General features: G+C 47.8%; 1 protein-coding gene across 6 annotated transcripts; it reads left to right on the top strand.

Annotated features, from left to right (window-relative positions):
- Nucleotides 1-14,011: 14,011 nt before the first annotated feature.
- Nucleotides 14,012-20,141, top strand: LOC122369139. 6 transcript variants are annotated; one of them, XM_043343596.1, is made up of 8 exons: nt 14,118-14,247; nt 15,405-15,406; nt 15,594-15,817; nt 16,063-16,224; nt 16,547-16,902; nt 17,203-17,515; nt 18,880-19,047; nt 19,323-20,141. In XM_043343596.1, the coding sequence occupies exons 3-8, from the start codon at nt 15,620-15,622 to the stop codon at nt 19,440-19,442; spliced, it is 1,317 nt and encodes a 438-aa protein (XP_043199531.1). In that variant the 5' UTR covers nt 14,118-14,247; nt 15,405-15,406; nt 15,594-15,619; the 3' UTR covers nt 19,443-20,141. The 6 variants fall into 6 exon arrangements, with proteins under 6 accessions (XP_043199533.1, XP_043199536.1, XP_043199532.1 ...); XM_043343598.1 differs by lacking the exons at nt 14,118-14,247; nt 15,405-15,406 and adding an exon at nt 14,012-14,084; XM_043343601.1 differs by lacking the exon at nt 15,405-15,406 and having other exon boundaries at nt 14,055-14,157.
- The last annotated feature ends 386 nt before the right edge of the window (nt 20,142-20,527 follow it).

Genomic DNA, 20,527 nt, shown 5'->3' with positions numbered 1-20,527 from the left:
GGCCGCATTCGGGGCTGTGTGGGCTGCGCCTGTCTGGAGTAGAGCAGGTAGCATTAGGCCAGCGATAGGCGGTAGAGTATCCGCCGGCAGTTGGTGAGCCGACTATGTAGGTGTTGGCGGCTCCGACTATTGTGAAAAGGGTGCGGATGCAAGGGGCCCGATCAGCAAACTGTGCAATGCATGCGTACTCACAGCTGATGAGCAGCGGCCGGCCGGCCGGAGGCGTATCCAGAGTTCCACGATCTGAATATCGGTAATCAAAACTGGATCCAGGGCTTCTCATTGTCCGACGGACGCTGGTGAGGTACCGCGCTCACCACAGACGGAAATCTCGTGAGGGTTTGTCGCCCTTTGTGCTCGTCCCCAGCGGGTGTCATTTGATGGCTACTGTCGCGGGCTGGCCGCCGTTCAGTGATATGTTTTGGTGGCTTTAGGCCGCGGTGTGTGCGACAGTTTACAGAAAGCCCGGCGCTAAGGTATGACGGCTGGGACTTGCCCGTCTCCCCGTGCGCTATTATTGCCTGTCGTGTTGTCACGTATTGACGGTCGCTCGCACTGCGTGTGAAGGAATGTAACCGTTGTGACTGAGTCGGGCAGCGGGAGACATTGAGAGGACCGCTACAAATGTGCTGCTTCCCAGTGCGTGAGGTGTCGATATTGTAACAATACATGCTTATCTTGTGTTTGGTTCTATTGGAGCTGGACGTGGTTGAACATTAGACCTTTCATGAGGCGTAGGATTTTCATCTCACGCCAGTGACACACTGCGCCATCTGTGATGCGCCTACTTGCAGTAGCGCGATTCGCTTTCATTTCATATGTAAACAAGCTAATAATGATGATTAGGGTTATTTGGGATCTGCAAAGGTCATCGACGTTCCTAGGTCACATCTTCGCCGGCCCGGTGTGCTCGTTACTACGAATTCGCCGGGCTGGAGGGTTGAACACGCCGTCTGACTTGGCAGCCGGCTGGACCACGGAGCGACACACGGTAGGCGAGGTGATCGAAACTGAAGGTCAAAAATCATGAACTCCCTACTGGCAATTCTAACGTCATGTCACCAGATGTCAGCAAAAGTTACATACCTACATTTCGCCTATTCTGGCACTTTTCAAACAAATCGGCTTACATCTCTGGGGGGGGGGGGGAGAACTATAGCGTCGCGGAGGAGCGCATTTGATAGGTAGCTCTTTATGTACAGGGTGTCCCGAAATTGATGCGCGGTTGTTCTATCCTCAATAACCCGCGAGTTGCTGGGGGGGGCGTTAAACGCCCCCACTTTTTTCGCCGGGCCATAGCATAAAAACGGCGCGCCGCAGGCGCGCCAAACTTTGGGTACCTGTAGGAAATTGATTGAAGTTTATTGTGACAAAGTTTCAAAAAAATCGGTCGGAAAATTTTTGAGATATCGAGGTTTTAGTGACGTCATGATTTCTGAGTTTTCGACCAAAAACGGCATAATATGTTCAAAAAATCATATAAAATCATAGAACAGACATACAGACATGCCGTAAACGCCATTAGACTGCCAATACCATGAGCAATCACATGGCTATCTTCGATTGTTGATTATCGTTCCGCATTTTCCAAAATCTTGAACTGAATCTTGGCAATTTCTCGTGACCACTTCACGACCATGATACATGCATTTCTTAAATTGAACTTTTTTTAGCCAAACACGTACACATGTGGTAAAATAAATGTCACCATCGTGTTCTACGCCCCAAATTACCCATAAAACATGTGTCACAGGCTGCGAATATCAGTTTTGATTTTCGGGGATATGTGCCTGCCCGGTTGACCTGACCTTGACCCTGACCTATGCTTGACTGACCCCTACATGGAGCTGACACTCTTGTAGGCCTTATATGATGGATTGTGCACCGTTTTGAGAGAGTTTATGACGAGAGGCGCCCATTGCGAAGTCCTTAAGTCCATGCTACTGAAAGCCCGATTTCAGGTGTTTGACCTGACCTTGACCTGACCTGTGACCTCAAAATTCAACTTTAAAGTACTCATCTGAAGCGTCTCGTCGCGTTCTTTCGTTTGCCGCCTCGTTCGTTTCGCTGCGCCTATTGGTTCTCGAGTTATCGGCTGGGGGCGTTTAACGCCCCCCCCCCCCCCCAGCAAACGGTGGGTGGCGAAATACCCCAGCAACTGCCGGGATAACTTATAAAGTGCTCGAATTTATTTCACGGCTTATATGTTATCATAGTCCCCATTCAGTTGCATACACGGCCTATTGTACTCTAGCGTGTCACGTTTCAGGTTGTCAAGAGTCTCTCCTTTGAAACAACGCCATGCCGTTTATATCTTCTGAAACAGCCTCTTCTCTGAGCTAGCCCGTGGAAGCTTGCTCAGCTCTTTTCTGACGATCGTCCAGATAATTTGGATCGGGGACAGGTCCAGACTGTTGCCAGACCATGTCCCATTCTCCCAGAGGCCTGGGAGCCTCGCTCGGCACCAGTCCTGGGTCTTCCTGGCGTGATAAGCTGGAGCCCTTTCTTGCTGAAAAATGGCCCTGGACATGTCCGACAAAAGTTTGAGTCTGGTTTTTGAACCATTTACCTTTTCCCTCAGCATCTTTGTGGCATCAGTCTTCTTCAGCACCTCGACATAGTAATATCACGGTCTGTCCCCGAGGCACCTCGTGATGCTCAGAGCGCCTCTGTAGCTCATCATGCTCCAAATGAGATTCTTCAGCAGACGTTTCACCGTCTCGACAGCGGACTCCTCAGAGCTGCCGTTGGCCCACATTTCGATCGTTCTGGCAGTTAGGGGCTTAGAGACCACAAAGACCACCTTGTCACTGAAAAGGACGCATCTCCAGTCCTGAATGGTCCAGTTTTTGTGGGTCTTGGCGAAATCCAGCTGCCTGCACTTCTGGACCACGGTAGGCCAAGTCTGCATCCTGAAGCTGAGCAGCTTCAGCTTCAAGATAGTCTTCAAATACTGGTGGAGGGTCGATTTGGACTTGCCAGGGCGAGGGTTAAATCGCGCCTCGCTGAGGGGGGGGGTCAGCCCCCTGTCCTTTTCAGTCGTGATATCTCCCAAAGTATAGCAGGTATCGCCACGAAAGTTTTAGGATCCTTCCGGGCATTAATTTTACACCTTGTGATCAAATATTTTTCCGAAGCCTATATGATTGGTTGGCCGCAAATGACGTCAGAGTGACGTCATGTGCCGCCATTTTCGACCCAAAAAAGGTTTTGCGGGAAGAACTGTCACGCCCACGGTTTTGGAGACAGAGAAAATGTTTCAACTAAAAAAACGATAGAAAACGTGTAGATTCAACACAAGGCTACAAAACTGCTACTTCGGATGTGTCAAATTTTGGATTTTGACCTTCAAAACTAAAAAATTATATGTTTTTGGATGTAATACCCTCAAAACATAAATAACGGCCTATATCTTGTGGAACTACTGGTCTGCCATGCCAAATTTGAGCTCGATAACTCGAGTTTTGGCAAAGTCATGGTGAAAAACGTCTCAAAATTTATGACGTTAACCTGCGCACCTATGGGAAAGGCGGTTAACCACCCCTCCCCCCTGAGGTTTTTCGTGAATAGAGGAAAACCGCGGCGCGTAACTCCACGATATTAGACATGCCTTTTCCCTCATCAATTTTACACCTGATGTGCAAGTTTGAACGTCCTACCTTTCAAGGTCAGGTCACCAGGTCACTTCGAATGACCCAACCTCAAATCCTTTTTTGCAACTTTGTCACCGTGTCAGAGCTGCAGTAGATGACGGAGGCCTTTGAAAGTCGTAGGACGTAATGAGGCCTTACACCTTTTTTTGCAAAATATGAGCTTTGAAATTTGACCTTTTCACCTGACCTTGACCTGACCTCCACCAGAACGTTGTCTAACCCGGTCCTGATGGTCGTGTAACCAACACAATTGAATTTGAAATGCAAATTTGGCCATAAAACATGCATCACACGACCCTAGTATAGTTGGGTCCATATTGTGACCCTTTGTGACCGGACCTTTGCGACCTGACCTGGAATCAGTGACCTCCTTAAGCAGCATGTGTATTAGGCGACCAACTCTGGACCGATGATGTTCGATAACATGCATTTTATCCGATCTTATATATATAACACCGTAACGCATTCAGTGGCGGATCCAGGATTTCGTCAAGGGGGGGCATACGGTATTGTGGTGCCCCCTGGTATTTGATGCCCCCCCCCCCCTAAAAAAAAATCAACGGATTTCGGCCACTTACTTTTCGGGATGGTGCCCCCTCAGACCCGGGGAGAATGCTCCTTCAGACCTCGGACTTCGGAATGGTGCCCCTGGAAACTTGGAACGGAGACAGACTTCAGGATGGTTCCCCCTCTGCCCTCAAACCTCGCGATGGTGCCCCCGACCCTTGAGATGGTGCCCCCTCCGACCTAGTTGGGATGGTGCCCACGGAGGGAGAACTCGGGATAGTGCTTCCGGAGAACACAAGATGGTGTGCCCCCGCGGACCTCGGGATGGAAATAGCCCCACCCGAGGCGATGGACAGAAATGGGCCTCCGGGAGACCCCGAAAACGGTACCCTATTCCGATAGACCTTCTTCTGGATGGTGTCTCCTTAGGAGACCTCACTGGGTTGAAGCTCCCGTCTCGGTGACTCGAGAAACTGGCCCGTCTCGGGCCAATTTCACCAATAAAAAAAAACAGACGACTGCGATTATTTTTTGACAAAACGATAGTCTCAAAATGTCATTTACTGCTAAAAATACTAATCGCTGACTTGAAAAATGCAATAACGCAGCTTTCAAGTGCTATATTATTTGGTCAGCAATTACTTTTTCCACCAGTAAATAGGATTAATAGACTATCGTTTTGTCAAAAAATAATCGCAACCGTCTGTTTTTTATTGGTGAAACTGGCCTCTCCGTGATGAATTAAAAGAAAAATCCGCCGTGATGGTGCCCCCGGGAGGCCCAAGGGGGTTGGCCCCTATGCCCCCCCCCCCTGGTTCCGCCACTGAACGCATAGTTCCCTAGAGGGTCGGTGATAAGTGAAAAATGCGACCTTTTTATAAATTTAGCTCAAATGTTTGAATGGACGGATTGACAGAGCCGGAGCCCACGCTAAGCAGAGCTTGTTGCGTAGACCCCGACCCCTACCGTCCGATCGCGCAATTCCGGGTAACGGGAGAATTTAGATGCCAAAGTTTAACGTGCCCTTCAAAGCCGGACACGGCCTGTCCCACTCAACTGACTTCAACTGACTGCGGCTGCTCCCACCAACCGCAGACCATCCCCGTCAGGAGTCTCATATATCGAGCGCCGGAGCGTCTCGAACCCGGGCTCTCGCTACCGGGAGTCCGAGAGCCCGGGTTCGAGACGCTCCGGCGCTCGATATATGAGACTCCTGACGGCCTGTGACTGTGACTTTTGACTTGGCCTGTGACGTCATCGGTTGCACCTAGGTCAACGAAACTTGGTCACAAGGTAGTTCCCTGGTGGCGCTATCGAACGCCGTTTGTATTAACCCGCGCCCTGGTGGGGTCTGTTTATAACGCGACCTGGTGGGGGGCTATTTTTTGCTCCCCCTCGTATCTCCGAAACTACTGGACGGATCCGCAACATTCAAACGGCGTTCGAAACGCCTGTCAAATTTGTCATGGGAAACCAAATTTCATTGACCTCGGGGTCACCGATGACGTCACAGGTCAGGTCAAAGATGAAATGTTTTACCGTTCACGGGTCTTCTAGGGAATGCGCTTTAACACCGAGGAAAACGCATTTTGTCGAGAATCAGCGATAGGGCGTCAGTTGCCTAGTAGATATGTTGCTATTAGAGGTCACTGACAATACCAGGTCAGGTCACAGGTCAGGTCACCAAGGGTCACAGGTCAGGTCACATGAGCCCAACTTTACAAAGGTTGTGTGATGCATGTTTTATGGCCAATTTTTCATTTCCAACTCAATGGTGCTGGTTATAAGACTATCATGTACGGCTTAGGTCACTTTCTGGTGAAGTTCAGGTCAAGGTCAGGTCAAGCTCAGGCCAAAAAAAGGTCAAATTTTAAAGTTGATAGTTTTGCATAAAATGGGTATTGATTCGATGCAGCTCGTCACGGGGAGTCTAATGGTGGTCTTTGTTTTGCGCTACGGGGTCTAGAATTGCTAAAAATTGAGTTTGAAAATTTGACGTCATCAATTTTGAACAGTTTTTTCGCTATAACTTCGCCAAAAAAGAGGTATCAATCTCAAATTTGGTAGGTATGTGGATGGAAGGCCGTAAGGACTATCACATATATTCCGGTTTTTGCGAAATTCATTTTTTTCGATTATTATATAAAAAAAAATATTTTTTGATTTTTGGGGTCAAAATCCAAAAATTTCAAAAATCCGAGATGGCAGTTTTGTAGCCCTGTCGATTCTGAAAGTGAAATTGTCGGCGATCGGGCAATTCTACGGTATTGTGCTGACTACTTCAGTAAGGCGTTTTCCTCTGGAGGGGTGGATAGAGGCAAAATTCGTCGCTTTATAGAACACGATAGCATTCCTAAGTTGTCCGACGAAGAACGCGATCAGTGTGAAGGTGCTATCACTAAAGAGGAATGCAAAGAGGCACTGGACACGATGAACAAAAACAAAGCACCAGGAGTGACGGGATATACGGCAGAATTTTTTCTGTTCTTCTGGTCCGAGATAGAAGGCATGATAACCCAGTATATTAATGATGCATATACAAACGACTTTTTTATTACTCAAAAGCGGGGAATAATCACATTGATACCAAAAAAGGGCGATCAGACGATCTTACAAAACAAAAGACCAATCTGCCTTCTCGATGTTATTTACAAAATTGTTGCGAAGGTCATTGCCAATAGGCTAGGTCCCTAAAGTCATTCATAAATTGGTATCGCCGGAGCAAACTGGAATTATTAAAGGGACAGTATCACCATTTTGATGAAATTTGACATTGCATAGGCCCCACCTTTCTGGTCCGGGAACTGAAGACCGATCCTCGAAGCTCCACACCGTTATCCCGCTATCGCCGCTCAAAGTACGAAAGGTGTACTACACTTTGAATCGTGCTTCACTATCTTCACTGTTTAAATGTTTGCGCCGTTTTGAATTGACCGCCAGTAATAAAACTTTTACCCTGGTCATTTCGTCAAATTTTATAAAGCCAAAACGTTTTTCGCGCTTATTCATCACCGTTCAATTCATTAAATAGTCGTAGGCAATTTCCGCTGTTTCCTTCGGATTCTAGCGGCTCAACAAAGGAATTCCTCCAGCTTGAATCACAATCTCCCTCCAATGTATGACGTTTATCACGTGATTGTCACGTGATATTTTCTCCCATTGTCAATTGTCACGTCCAATTGTCACTCCCTCCAATTGTCACGTGATATTTTTTATAGGCAATACCTAAGGCTACCTCTCCCTAAGGACAACTCAATCAGAAGAACGACCGCGTAAGCGTAGCGTCAATAATGTATTATCTGCGCCAGTTCTGTAGTAATTTTGCATGCTTCCAAACTGGCGGCCATGCCTGTATAGTGGTGGTTCGCTCATGAAAATGAATCATGAAAATGAAATGTGGTTGCAATATTTTTCACCGAGTTCGGTCCTCAAACTATGTTTTTCTGATTCAGAAAAATTAAGAAATGCTAGTAAAAAAAAAATCAGCTCCATACATCGATTTTTTTTTCGATGATACTGTCCCTTTAAGGGGCGATTTATTGGCGAGAATCTGAGATTGATAAGTGATGTAATTGAATATTGTGAAATGGACAAAATTGAAGGGCTACTACCGCCTTTGACTCGCTTGAGCACGAATTCATATTTGCCGCGTTGGAGGCGTATCGCTTTAGAGAAAGTTTCACTCAGTGGGTTAGAATATTATATGGCGGTGCCTATTTAGCAGTTACGAACAATGGATACACATCCGAATGGTTTAGATGTGGTAGGGGCACCTTTCAGGGATCGCCACTCAGCGGAATGCTCTTTGTCTTGGCTCTAGAAATACTCGCAGCAAATGTAAGAAATAACCCGAGTATACGTGGCATCGAAGTGTCAGGGGTAGAAGTGAAGCTAAGCATGTATGCAGATGATCTTACAGCTTTTATTCGGGACCGTGAATCCGCAGAAGAATTCCTGCAGGTGCTAGACGAGTTTCGCTTAGCGTCTGGACTGGCACTAAACATGAATAAAAGCAATATTATGTGGATAGGAGCATCTAAAGACGTAGAAGAGTCTATCGGAGGCATTTCTGCCTCCACCAGCTTAAAAATTATGGGGATATACTTCAGCGCGAGTCACTCGTGCACTACACAGAATGTTCAGCCTATTTGTAGGAAAATTGATAAAGTAATAAATATGTGGGGACAGAGGACACTCACGATTAAAGGACGAATCACTGTTTCTAAATCACTTTTAGTCTCGCAGTTAGTGTATTTGTGCAGCTGTGAACGGATACCAGCTAAAAACCAAGCGATGCTCCAGAGCAAAATCATGCGATTCTTATGGCGGGGCAGACCGCCGAAATTCGCAAAGAACATATTGTGCCAAAAGATCGAGAATGGCGGTTTGAATGCTCCGAATGTTTCAGTTATTTGCAAATCACTAAAATGTGCGTGGCTGAAACGCATATTCATATGCAAGGAGTCACCATGGCGTCGGATATTACAGAATAGGATTGGCAAATACAAGCTAAGTGACTTGATACAATCGTGTCTGGGCAATGATGATATAAGACGGTTTAAGATTCCTGTATTTTATAAACAACTGTTCGCAGACTTTCAGGTATATACCAACCGTCCCACCGATAATAGTGAGAATATACTAACCGAAAGATTGTGGTACAATCGAAGTATTCGTATCGGTGGAAAAACTGTTTTTATAAACGGATTGTACCAGTCTGGCATTACAATGATAAACGACTTGGTTAGGAACGACGGCAGCATTATGTCGCTAAGAGACCTAAAAATTGTGTTCCCAACAGCCAAAGTCGACTTCATGACGTACCAATTGCTAACAAGGGGGATACCACAAATGTGGAAGGACAGATTGGTGAATGAACGATGTCATAAGCTAAGCAACGAGAATACCCACGTGACATTCACGATTGGCAAAAATCGATATAAAATATCAGAAATGAAGAGCGCACATTTCTATTCAGCACAATTAGGAGAGGCACAGCCATGCGCAATCAATAGGTGGGAACAGAATGGGTACCAGGTGGACGACTGGAAAAAGGTGTTCCAGATCCCCTATGTTTGCACGACATCTACAAAATTGCAAACTCTACAGTATCGCATTCTGAATAGATTTCTGCCGACCAGGAGATTATATCTGTTTATTAGAAATATTATTGGAACCCCAACCTGCACACATTGCGATCGTACAGATACTATAGAACACTTTTTGTTTCGTTGTGACAAAGTTAAGCCACTATGGTCCTTCCTGTTTGATAAAATCAATGAACGATCCCTAAATACCGTCGATAATGTAATATTTGGAGCTATGAGTAAAAGCTCAGCGATAAATTTACTTATTATTCTCACTAAGCAGCACATTGTACAGTGTAAATTAGGAGAGAACTCAAGGGAGCCATCTGTGCAAGGTCTGATACATTTCATTTGCCATCAAATTGAGATTGAGAGAAATATAGCGGCACGTAATGATAAACAGCAGGCATTCTCCAAGAAATGGTCCCATATGCTGAACGAGAATGGGTGCTTTACTTTGTTCACAGAAAGACGTCGATAGTAAAAGATTGTACGACAAAGGTCGAACAGAGCCGAGCCGGCGCTGAAGAGCTGCCGAGAGTGTATGTCATGTCGCCAGGTGCGACGAGGGCCCCCGCCCCTTACCAACCCGTGCCTGGCCTCCCATCATATGCTGGGGGGCTGGGCCGCCGGCCCGCCGCGCGGACCGCCAATCCGGCTCGGCTGGTGGGCGGGTCGCGGGGCGGGTCGGCGGGCAGGGGCGTCGCCTCGCGAGATGGCAGCATGGGCGCGAGGCGGCGCGGGCGGGGGCCGGCGGCCCGTCTGGGGCGCCGGGGTGGCTCACAGTCTCCCCGGCGGGGAGGTTACCTACAGATCTCCACGTGACCTGAACATTATGACTAAGTCAATTAGGGGAAACATGGAAACTGTTATTTTGCCGAGAATTAACTTGATTAAATTATTTTTCAACCACATGGAATCGTGATTACAGGCAATAGTTACATGATCTGATGCTTAGCTTTTCCATTGTAGCGTTAACCCTCGCCGGCACAGGCCATTTTGCGTCCTTCGACGGCACAAGGGGGCACAAGGGGCACAAGGGGTTGGTACGACCCCCCCCCCCGGGTTTGGCCCTTGATCGAGCTAGAGCTTCGCGGAAAAAAACGAGCGTGTTGCCCGTCACGAAAGGAAGCCGATGATACCCAATTTTAAGGTCCTAGGTCATTGGTTGACCTTCCAGGTCAGGTCAATGACCCAAAGTCGGGAAAATCGGGACCTGTTAGAAAGTCGTAAAGTGTGGCTGTTAAGGGGTTTTTCGGGGTGCTGATCACGAATATCGTGTTAGTTTTGATCACAGATGATGTCTTGAAGCATTTAGACCAGGTCGGGTCAGGTCAGGTCAGGTCAACCAGTAGGCGTCGTGACGGGTATTCGTAGTACGTGTCAACCGCCTCTGACAGCTTCGTAACATGTTACGAAGTCACCAAAACTATTTCGTAAATGTTCAAATGGTTGCTAAATTCGAATTCAGCTCCAAAAACTAGCCTAGAAACATGTAAAACTCGAAAAAGTGACCCGAGGTCACCCGAGGTCACCAAAGGTCAATGACCTGACTTGACCTTCAGGTGACCTTGACACACACGGGAGTAACATCAAATCACATGTTTGAACGTTTGAAACCACGAAAAGCTTGCAAACACGCGGCTAGTGCGAGCCGACATACGCGAAATCGCGATTCCGGCCAAACATGGTCTCGGAAAAGAGGTCACAGGTCAAAGGTCATTTGGGTCAGGGTCATGAAATTTTCAGGGTAGGTGTAAAATTGATCAATGCGAGGGTACTGAAAGTTTCGTCGCGATCGGCCGCTTTTTACGCGAGTTATTCGCGAAAAACCATGGGGGGTTCCATCCGACCCCCCCCCTACACATGCGAGGGTTAACCCTCGCCGGACCTATTGGTTTTCTACATACGCGCCGGCCGAGGGGGGGGGGGGGGCGGGTACGACCCCCCCCTCGCCGTTTCGCCCCTGGTGGAGCTAGCGCGTCGCGGAAAAAACGAGCGTGTGCGCCGTTACGAGACGCAGAGATTGGTACCCGATTTTAAGGTCCTAGGTCAACCGGTGACCTCTGAGGTCAGGTCAAGTGCCCCAAGGTACGGTTCAGTTTTTGGTGAATAACTTCGCAAAAAACGGCCGCAGAGCGCCGATTTTGGCAGCATCGTGTTCGTCTCGCTCAGGCGCGTCGAATGATATACTTTTTGTCCGGGTCAGGTCAACTTGGGGTGTTGACCTCAGGTCAAGGTCAGGTCAGCACCCCCAGGTCACGAAGTTGGTCGAAAGAGGTCATGTTGCATATCATTCGATTCGGCAGGTCTTCCTGAGTCTATTGGTGGCTTTCCCGACTCGCTAGCTCAATTTGATCAAGAGTTATTGACGAAAAACTAATATGACCTTGATGACGTCATAAATGACGTCACGCAAGGTCAACATTGCAAAAGTGACGCAGCTAACCTTGCAAGGAGTGCATCAAATCACGATTCTGTGTGCTTGAGATAGTTGGAGATCGTTCCCGGCGCCAGAATAGCAGTTTGAATTTTTCCCCATTGACTTATAATGGTGAGGTCACGAAAATGACCTGACCTCATATGACCTTTAGGAAAAATCCGAGATATACAAGTTGTGGGACTCATAATGGATACTAGATCCTGCAAGTTTCATTTCCCTGTGACATCTCCTCTGGCAGTGAGGGCGTTGCGAAGTTGCGACATCTGAAGACCGTGCAGAGGTTCACTTATGACGTCATAGGTCAGTGACCTGACCTGACCCAAAAATGCGGTTGGTGTCAAAAGATCCGGCTTGGATCAAAGGTCAGGTATGCCAAGTTTCAGCTCTCTATCGCCAGCGTGTTCGGAGCTATCGCGAAAAAACCCTATGGGGGGGGGGGCGGCACCCGCCCCCCCCCCCCCTCGGCCGGCGAGGGTTAAAGTCGGTCGGTAACTTTCCGAGATCTGAGGGGGATTGAAACACGTCCCATCGCTCCAACAGTTGGTACGGTCCACCAATAGCCCAACGGGGTGCGGGTTACCTACTCCTCCATTGACTTTTGATTTTTACCTAATGGAGAGGTAAAATTGACCTGACTTGACCTGTGGGCCTCTGCTACCGATATCAAAAATCTAAGATAAAAGTTTTGTACATTTTGTGTCACCCTCATCAAGAAGACACTGAAAGCTTCAAAGCAATCGGTCAGGCAATGTAGCTCTTACGACTAACGAGACGGTCATGAGCTGCGCTCAAGTTGTTTCCGTTTTTGCTCTGGGTACTCCGGCACAGCATGCATTCAGGCGTTTCTGGCAGTGACATCTAGGGGGAAAATGAATAAGGATGGTAATTTTCTCAGCACTAAAAACCGGTCATTTTGTGGTATTCTCGGCAAAACTAGGCAATTCCAGTTAATTTGAGGTATAACAGGGTCATTTAGCACCTAACCAGTTATTACACCTATTTAAGGAACTTTAGCACTACTTTCAGTCTAATTCGCAGAACTTTTAGTTTGAATGGCACCTAATGGTAGTCATTTTGCACTATTTTTGGTAGATGTTTAGGCATCGCTACTAAATCTAGAAGGATTTTAGTATATTATGGAGAGATAAACTACAATACTAGTCTGTACTAGCTACAGATTGTTTGTTGCCAGGTCGATTAGCGTCTGTTTCGGCGCATGCGTTTTGAGAGGACTGATAGGACGCAAGGCGCGCTTCTTGGACGGATTTGGCAAGGAATTTGGATAGATTGATTTACGTACAGCCTCAGCGTGTGCCGATAATCCTGCGTTTTCTTGTCCAAGAGTGAACTGAGCGAGGTTCTTAGCATGGACCGCATGGAGGTTGGAGAGTGATGACGATTTCCGCGAGGATGTTGGGTCCTACCGTCCGCCCAAGCGTACTGGTCCGCCAGTGCTGCTGTCTATATTCTGTCAGGTTATCTAACGGCGCTATGGGCATGTAGGTACAGCATTGCAGTAGCAAATGCTTAATCTAAATTTGTGCAGTGGCATTTTCCCATGCTTAGTAGGAAGCGCTGGACGTCCCTTCCGTACGTGTCATGGAAGGGACGTGTCTGTCATTGACGCACATCAACTAGATGGATCTTGATTGTAGCATTTCGCAGCAGCGTTTCATCGTTCAGCGGCCTAACGCCTAGCCAGCTCTCATTTCGAGGGGGTGGTACTTTGCTGAGGAGCATGAGTGGTCACGCTGCATCGTGAGCCAGATGAAGCCGGTGGGCAGACCGTGTACCGTACATTTGCGTACATAATTTTGTCCCACGAACCTAAGCGATGCGCATTTTTGTCCACAAATTTACCTAATATATACCCAGCATGCCTATTAGTCGTTAGGGGGCAGCACCGGGCGTGGACCGTGGTGTATTGCGTAGAGGGCTCAGGGCAGGACCTATGCATCAAAACTTGCTCCAATTACGTTTTCATCGTGGAAGTAATACGCTGAATGGAGGATCATACTTTGATGTCCAACTTACGTACAACATAAAAAAGGCTCAAGAATACTGTAATCATAGCAGTAGCTCGTGCTCGGCAGTGAAATCATGAATAGTGTTCATATACCGGATTTAGTGCAAAATGAGCTACCACACACCCATTTATTATGCCAGATCTGGCATCGCCTCTATACTAACTAAAATAGTGCGGAATGACCGGATATACCTGTGTTTGACAGGAATTGCCTGAGAAAAGACGATAGTGCAAACTGAACTTATGATAGTGCAAAATAACTGAAATTTAGGTACTGAAAAAATTATCCCCCAATGAATAACTACGATATTCTTGATGCCGGCGGTTATGGCGCAGTTTTTTCAAATGCGCTACCACCGGTATCGAGGGTGAGAGAGCGCTCAAATTTCAAAAGTTGCTCAAAAGTTGAATCGAAATTTGTGACTGGTGTGCGTCTGCAAGGTTTTTGAGGCAATTTGAGTTCAATTCTGTCGAAACTGGCATTTTGATTCAAATCTGAGAGTGGGTCAATCCGACCTGACATTGGTGTAAGTTCCTTGTCCCAAGGGCCTATGGCCTAGATTACCGATCCTGATCCCATTTCAATTTCAATTTCATTCAATTTACGGCATTGGTAAGATTGAGATTGGGCCCTGGGTCCAATCTTACCAAATTGAAATGCAGTGAAATTTGAATGCACATTCACGGCATTTGGTAACATTCAGAACTCTTCCAAATTCACTTATTCATTTGCTTTGATAACAGTAACCACATAGCATTTTTGACGAGGCTCTAGCTGGCTAATTTGGCGATAATTTCGATGCGGTGGTCCTCAAATATTTAGAGGAGATCATTTTGTGAATTGTTAAGCACCATTGGCATATTTTGCAACATCACGGACGGAGATATGAGCTTGCAACAAACCCTATGTAAACTATGTTATGTTAGTGTGTCTATGTTAGTGTGTAAACTCCGGCCAGTGCTGCCAAATCCTATCTACGGCATGGGTAAGATTGGGCCCAGGGCCCAGAATGTGGTCAGCAATCTATTCCTAGGGACCACATTCATGACAATCTAAGTTGAAATGGTTGCTGATGCCTCACTCTCCGACAGAAAGGTTGAAAGTTTTGGTTTTGGTTTGGGCTTGGGGTACTGTCTTATTTTCCAGCACTTCTTGGATATCAGTAACACTACATTGTATGCTGCTGTTTTTTAAGTTTTTTAAGTTTTATTAGAATTGTTGAGTTGTCGAGATGCGAGGAAAACATCATATATTGAATTGCTGTACCTAGGTAGGTACCTAACTTTTCACAATGCTGAGGAAATAAATGCCCCAAGTGCACCATATTTGATCTGGGGAGATGGAAAGAAGGAAGGAGTGGCTGTACCAACTATGGCGAGCCAGACAGAAGATAATGGTCGAAAAAGCAAGGACGACAGCTGGCACACTCCTTCCTGTATGTATCCACTCGCAGTACCCCAGACCATGCCTGGACAAACCCAAAACCCAGGGGTTCTCAAGGGGTGCCGATGCTAAGGCGATACCCCGAAGACATCATCACATCTGCCAGTGCCAGGATTTTTCAAGACTCTTCATCTTGGGCAATGGTAGCTTTATCAACCAGCATGTGGAGAGCAGTACAAAAAGGAGCATGACTTGTGATTTGATTTCCTTTGATAATTATAACCTTCCCACTGAAACAAATGAGCTGTCTAACCTCTATGAGTATAGCCCATAGAAACAACTGAACCAGTTATTCACATATCTTTGCATTATAATTGTATTTAGTAATTTTATTTTTAAAAAGATACATACTGTACAGCTTGTTAATTTTTATCAGCTGCATGTCTGGTGTCATGGTTTAATGCTGTGTTCACTGTTCATCTACTTCTTACAGACAAAATTAGCATCTACCTACTCAGAATGGAGATACTATCTTGGGACCACTGGAAGAGTAAGCTGAAAGAGTTTGTGGATGGTTTCATCACATCAGAGGGTCTCCAAGCACAGACTGTGGTGGATGTGGCTCAGAAACGGCACCTACCTGGGAAATGGGACCTGAGTCTGATGTTTGTGCCAGTTGTTGGGTCTGCACAGATAGCTGAAGATGATCTGGACCAGGTAGGATAAGAACTGCTTAAGAGTTGGTGTTCCACTGGGTTGTTTTGGACTTATTTTAACAGATGCAACTTTCAGCTTTTTGATGTATGAATGATGTATGTTGATGTGAAGGATGTTCTTGATGTAGTGGTATGTTCAGTACCATTGATTGTTTTTATAATCTCTTAGTTATCTGTTTATTTGGATATTTTCATGTCAACTAAAACAATGGGCATTCACTTTTTCTGGTTATTTATTTATTTCAGCTATGTGAGCTTCTACCCAAGGTATCCAGAGACTGGAGATACCAAATAGAATCGGCTGAGAGGGAGTCCAAAAGGATCATGCTGACCATGGCAAGGCTTGTTGTGTCCATTGGAGCAATTCAGACTGTTGCCATGCTTCCATCAGATAAAAGAAGAAGACAGGTCTGTGCTTACACATTTTCCTTCAATTTTGATGATATCTGTATTCATGAATTTGTTCACCGCTTTCATTCTCCCTCATGTGTATGCTTGTTTCATATTTGTTGTCACTGAGTGTTATGATGGCAGCAGTTTGATAAGTTATCATTTTAAGATATCATGTGTTGCTGGAAAGTGATAAGATCTATTAGTTTTGGTGTTAGATACTTATATGAGACATTCACTACAATATGTCACTCTGCCTTGTCAGAACCTAGATATCACATTCGTCACATTCACTATAACTCTACCCCTTCTCTTTCTTCCTCTCCCCCTCGCCCCACAGCCAGTCACGTTGCATCTGGACCTGAATCTGCCCCCGGGCGGCCCGGACGTCACCCTCACTGCCGAGCGACAGCTGATCGCGCGTGACGTCACCGACCGACTGCTGCGCTGGGCGGGATATGACGTCACTCACTCGGACGGCGACTGTCCGCCGGCCTCCGACGGTGCTCCTCTAGTCTGTGTGACCACCCACCCGCGCCTGCCGCTGCCAGGAGAGAGGGGCGAGGGTGACGGGAGCGGCGTACAGACGGAGAGAGGGGAGGAGAAGAGGAGAGTGGCGCAACTGGTGGTGGAGCCGGTGGTCAGCGCGGAGACGGGCAGGAAGGAGCTGGAGCTGACTGCCGCCGAGCTGCGCAGGTGAGACGGGGAACAGAGCCGGCGGCGCTCTGCCAGGCTCTGGGGACAAATGGTGACCTGACCAATTATCGTCATGGGAGGTTTCCTAGCGAGATCCTACGTTGGTGTTGGTGTTGATTTTGCTGACTATATGGAATTTTTTGCTATCATGAATGAACTCCAAGTTGAAGTAAAAACTGCACAAACATTGATTTTCTTTATGAAACAGTGTAGTGTTGAATCTTTATGAAGCAGTGTGGCTATTGAAACGTCGGTGTGCGTGGCGCCTCTTCTAACCCGTGTTTCCCCCGTGCCCGTCAGGCGGCGTTGCGCGGCGCTGCTGTCGGCCGGCCGGAGCCGGGAGCGGGGCTGCTCTCCGGAGCGCGCCGCCCGGCTAGCCGCCGCCTCGGTGGCCCACCAGCTGCTCCAGGTGTCCGTGGGCTCTCCGTGCCGGGTGGCCACCGGCCCGGGGGGCGGCGAGCGGCCCGCCGACGGAGCCCTGTTCGCGCTCTATAACGGCGCTCGGCTGCGCGCGCTACTGGCAGGCTTTGAGGAGCGCGTGGCGACCGGCGAGTACCCGCCGCTGCCGCCGGTGGCGCAGCTCGGACACAAGTTCAGCGCTCTCAGCACGGAGGTGAGGCGCTGGGAGAGCACGGTCCAGTCGCCCGCCGCAGTAGACGGGGTGAGCTGGCAGTATTGGCATTCTGCCGTGCATAAGCAAAAACTACTATGTGTAGTCAGGCTCTGACCTCACATAGTACTCAGCATTGTACCTGAGCCGGCTAGGCCGCTCGGAACTCTACTAGATTTGTGATTAAACCTAGCTGGTAGTTACGGAGCGAGCGAAGCGAGCGGAGTCACGTAGAATAACGGAAATTTCTGAGTATGAGCGGCCGGCCGGCCGGCCGTGGTCACGATTCTACGACGCTTATATCTCAGCAACCACTTGACCGATTTACATGCGGTAATTTTTGTAGGGTAGCTTCATTCCTTCTACCAAGTATTGGACTATTCCCGATGCATGTGGGTGACCCCTTATGCACGTGCCACGTGCAAAACGAAGAGGTGTCACTTTTGCAGTTGTTGCAATATCTCGGTAACTACTTGGCCGATTGTGCTGAAAGTTGGCATGTAGGTAGGCACCCACTAGGCAATACATATCCATGTGCCAGAGTTGGGGTGCTGCTGCACGTGCGCACGTGCAGGGGTCGATTCCAGATCTCGAGAACGGCTGGACCGATGGCGCTCAAATTTGGTACATGGTTAGGGACCGGTTAGTAGGGTGCCGTGCAAAAGTCAGTTGGGACCCATTTTGCACGTGCGCACGTGCAGGGTGCCGCTTCCAGATCTCGAGAACGGCTGGGCCGATTGTGCTCAAATTTGGCACATCGCTAAAGACCGGCTAGTAGGGTGCCGTGCACAAGTCAGCTGGAGGTACCCCGTCGAAATTTCGCACGTGCAAGGCTCACCCTCTCGCTCGCTCCGTTAGTCGCCACAAAAGGCGTTATACTGGTCTGTACTCTGTACCTACCTTGATCTTTTTCCAGTCTTATCTGAAAGTCGAATAGCATTTGGTGACACACTGCCTGCATCGTGTCCTTCTCTGCATCCGTGATTTTAGCAAGCGGCGCCACGATTTAAGTGCGTAGCACTTTTGCGCCAATTGCCTACTTTATTTGTTATATTCATCTGTTTGTTATTGAATAAATGGTCTCTCTCTCTCTCTCTCTCTCTCTCTCTCTCTCTCTCTCTCTCTCTCTCTCTCTCTCTCTCTCTCTCTCTCTCTCTCTCTCTCTCTCTCTCTCTCTCTCTCTCTCTCTCTCTCTCCTCTCTCTCTCCTCTCTCTCTCTCTCTCTCTCTCTCTCTCTCTCTCTCTCTCTCTCTCTCTCTCTCTCTCTCTCCCATGATGTCCCATCTCTCGAATAGGATGAATGACGGCTGTGTTGCCCTTACCTGCCACCTCCCCCCCCCCACTAACCTCCCTCTCTCCTTCCCCAGGACGAGTGGGAGCTGGTGTGGCGCCACCTACTGCCGTTCCCTGGCCTCGTCCAGGCGTGTGCCGAGGCGTCGCTGGCCGGCCGGCCGGCCCTGCATCGCCTCTGCTCTGGTCTGGAGGCGCTCAGTCACACGTTCAGTCGCTACTACAGTCGTACTCACGTGCTCACGGTGAGTGGCGGAGGCAGACGAGAGAGAACTCGGCGCCGTCGGGATGTGATTTCCAAATGTCGTGTTTTAGCGTTGTTATTGAGAATCTTGCTAGAAGCTAACTGATCGTAACACAAATTAGTTGTATTGTGTCGAATTTGTTGACATAAATATGCTCTAACTCATTTTTGAATTATCAAAAGGTTGGCATTTCGCACAAATGCCACGAATGTCACTAATGTCCTATGCTACCTGGGATCCGAGCTTCGTTCACATATCCATTTTCCCTCCCCCAGCCGCCTCTGGAGCACCTGATGGACACGCTGCACGTGCGCATCCACCTGCTGAAGGCGGCGCAGACCGTCTTCGACACCTACTTCGAGCTCCTGGGCTACGAGCCCCTGGAGCGGATGTAGATGAAGTCACCTGTCTCCGTCAAGATGCCGTGGTGGCAGGCAGCACCACGCGTTGACGGAGCGGCAGAAGAACCGTTTCACGGGACCAAGCGGCTGTGGTGAGTTGTGATATGATTTGTTATCAGGGACGTTGTTTTATACAGTTCACGTTTTCTTGTTGGTTCGTTTAGTGTTCATAATCAGGACGGTCTTGAATTGGTTACCTTTTTGAACTACACGTTCATCGTGGTTCATGCTGCCTTCGAACGAGTTGACGGAAGCCAGGTATGCATTATCAATGCATTTTTGTTGCGTTTGCACCTACATTTCATTCTTAGACTGGATGTGGGCACGTTTGCTCAAACCGTTACGATCATTAATCTAGTCCGGAAGAGGCGTCTCACCGTGGGTTTTGTGTCAGGTTTGCTCAGATCTTCACCACGCTCAGCGTTTCGCCAAAGGCGAGGTGGCGCTAGTGCATTATCGGAATGTGCGACTAGAAGTGCGGATATACGTTGGTACCGCGGGATGGACAAGGATCTGCGTTTCAGTTGTGGGTTTGCGGTGCTGGTGACCGCAGCAAGTCTGGTTTGTTTCAACGTGTTATTATGGCAAGTACAGCTGATGCTGGCGCCTGTTTCCGTCACTTTTTTACTCGTGTGAACTGAGTGTTACGGAGTACAGAATTTGTGTGATTCTGCAATACAGAGTCGTTATGTATATGCTTCGTGTTCATTAAACGTATCTTTTGAAAATCGGAAAGGATTGGTTACATGCCCGAAGTCGCAGGTCTTGCAAATACCTGAGCGAGTAATTTGCATTACAGACGGATTTCGTATTGAGCGTCGGGCGGAAGTGCGCTTGTAATGGGCAGTCATTTCTCTTGCAGATTAAAGTGGAGTGTTTATCTGAGATCATGGGTGGAGAATGTTTGAAAAAGTTACCCCGGCCGGCGACCGATAGTCATGAAAAGACGGCATGCTCAAATAGTATTTGTAAACGGTTATCAACAAATCCCTTTTCTGTTGAATGAAATAATGGATGTTGTGATTGCTGAATGATGAACATTTTAACTCTCAGTTATTTCTCAGTTATTCAAGGTCAGG

The sequence above is a fragment of the Amphibalanus amphitrite genome, unplaced genomic scaffold (assembly GCF_019059575.1).
Source record: "Amphibalanus amphitrite isolate SeventyFive unplaced genomic scaffold, NRLGWU_Aamphi_draft 001010F_arrow, whole genome shotgun sequence".
In the NCBI taxonomy this organism is placed as follows: domain Eukaryota; kingdom Metazoa; phylum Arthropoda; class Thecostraca; order Balanomorpha; family Balanidae; genus Amphibalanus; species Amphibalanus amphitrite.
The sequence above is the reverse complement of the archived record's forward strand: the minus strand, read 5'-3'. Positions and strand labels throughout refer to the sequence as shown.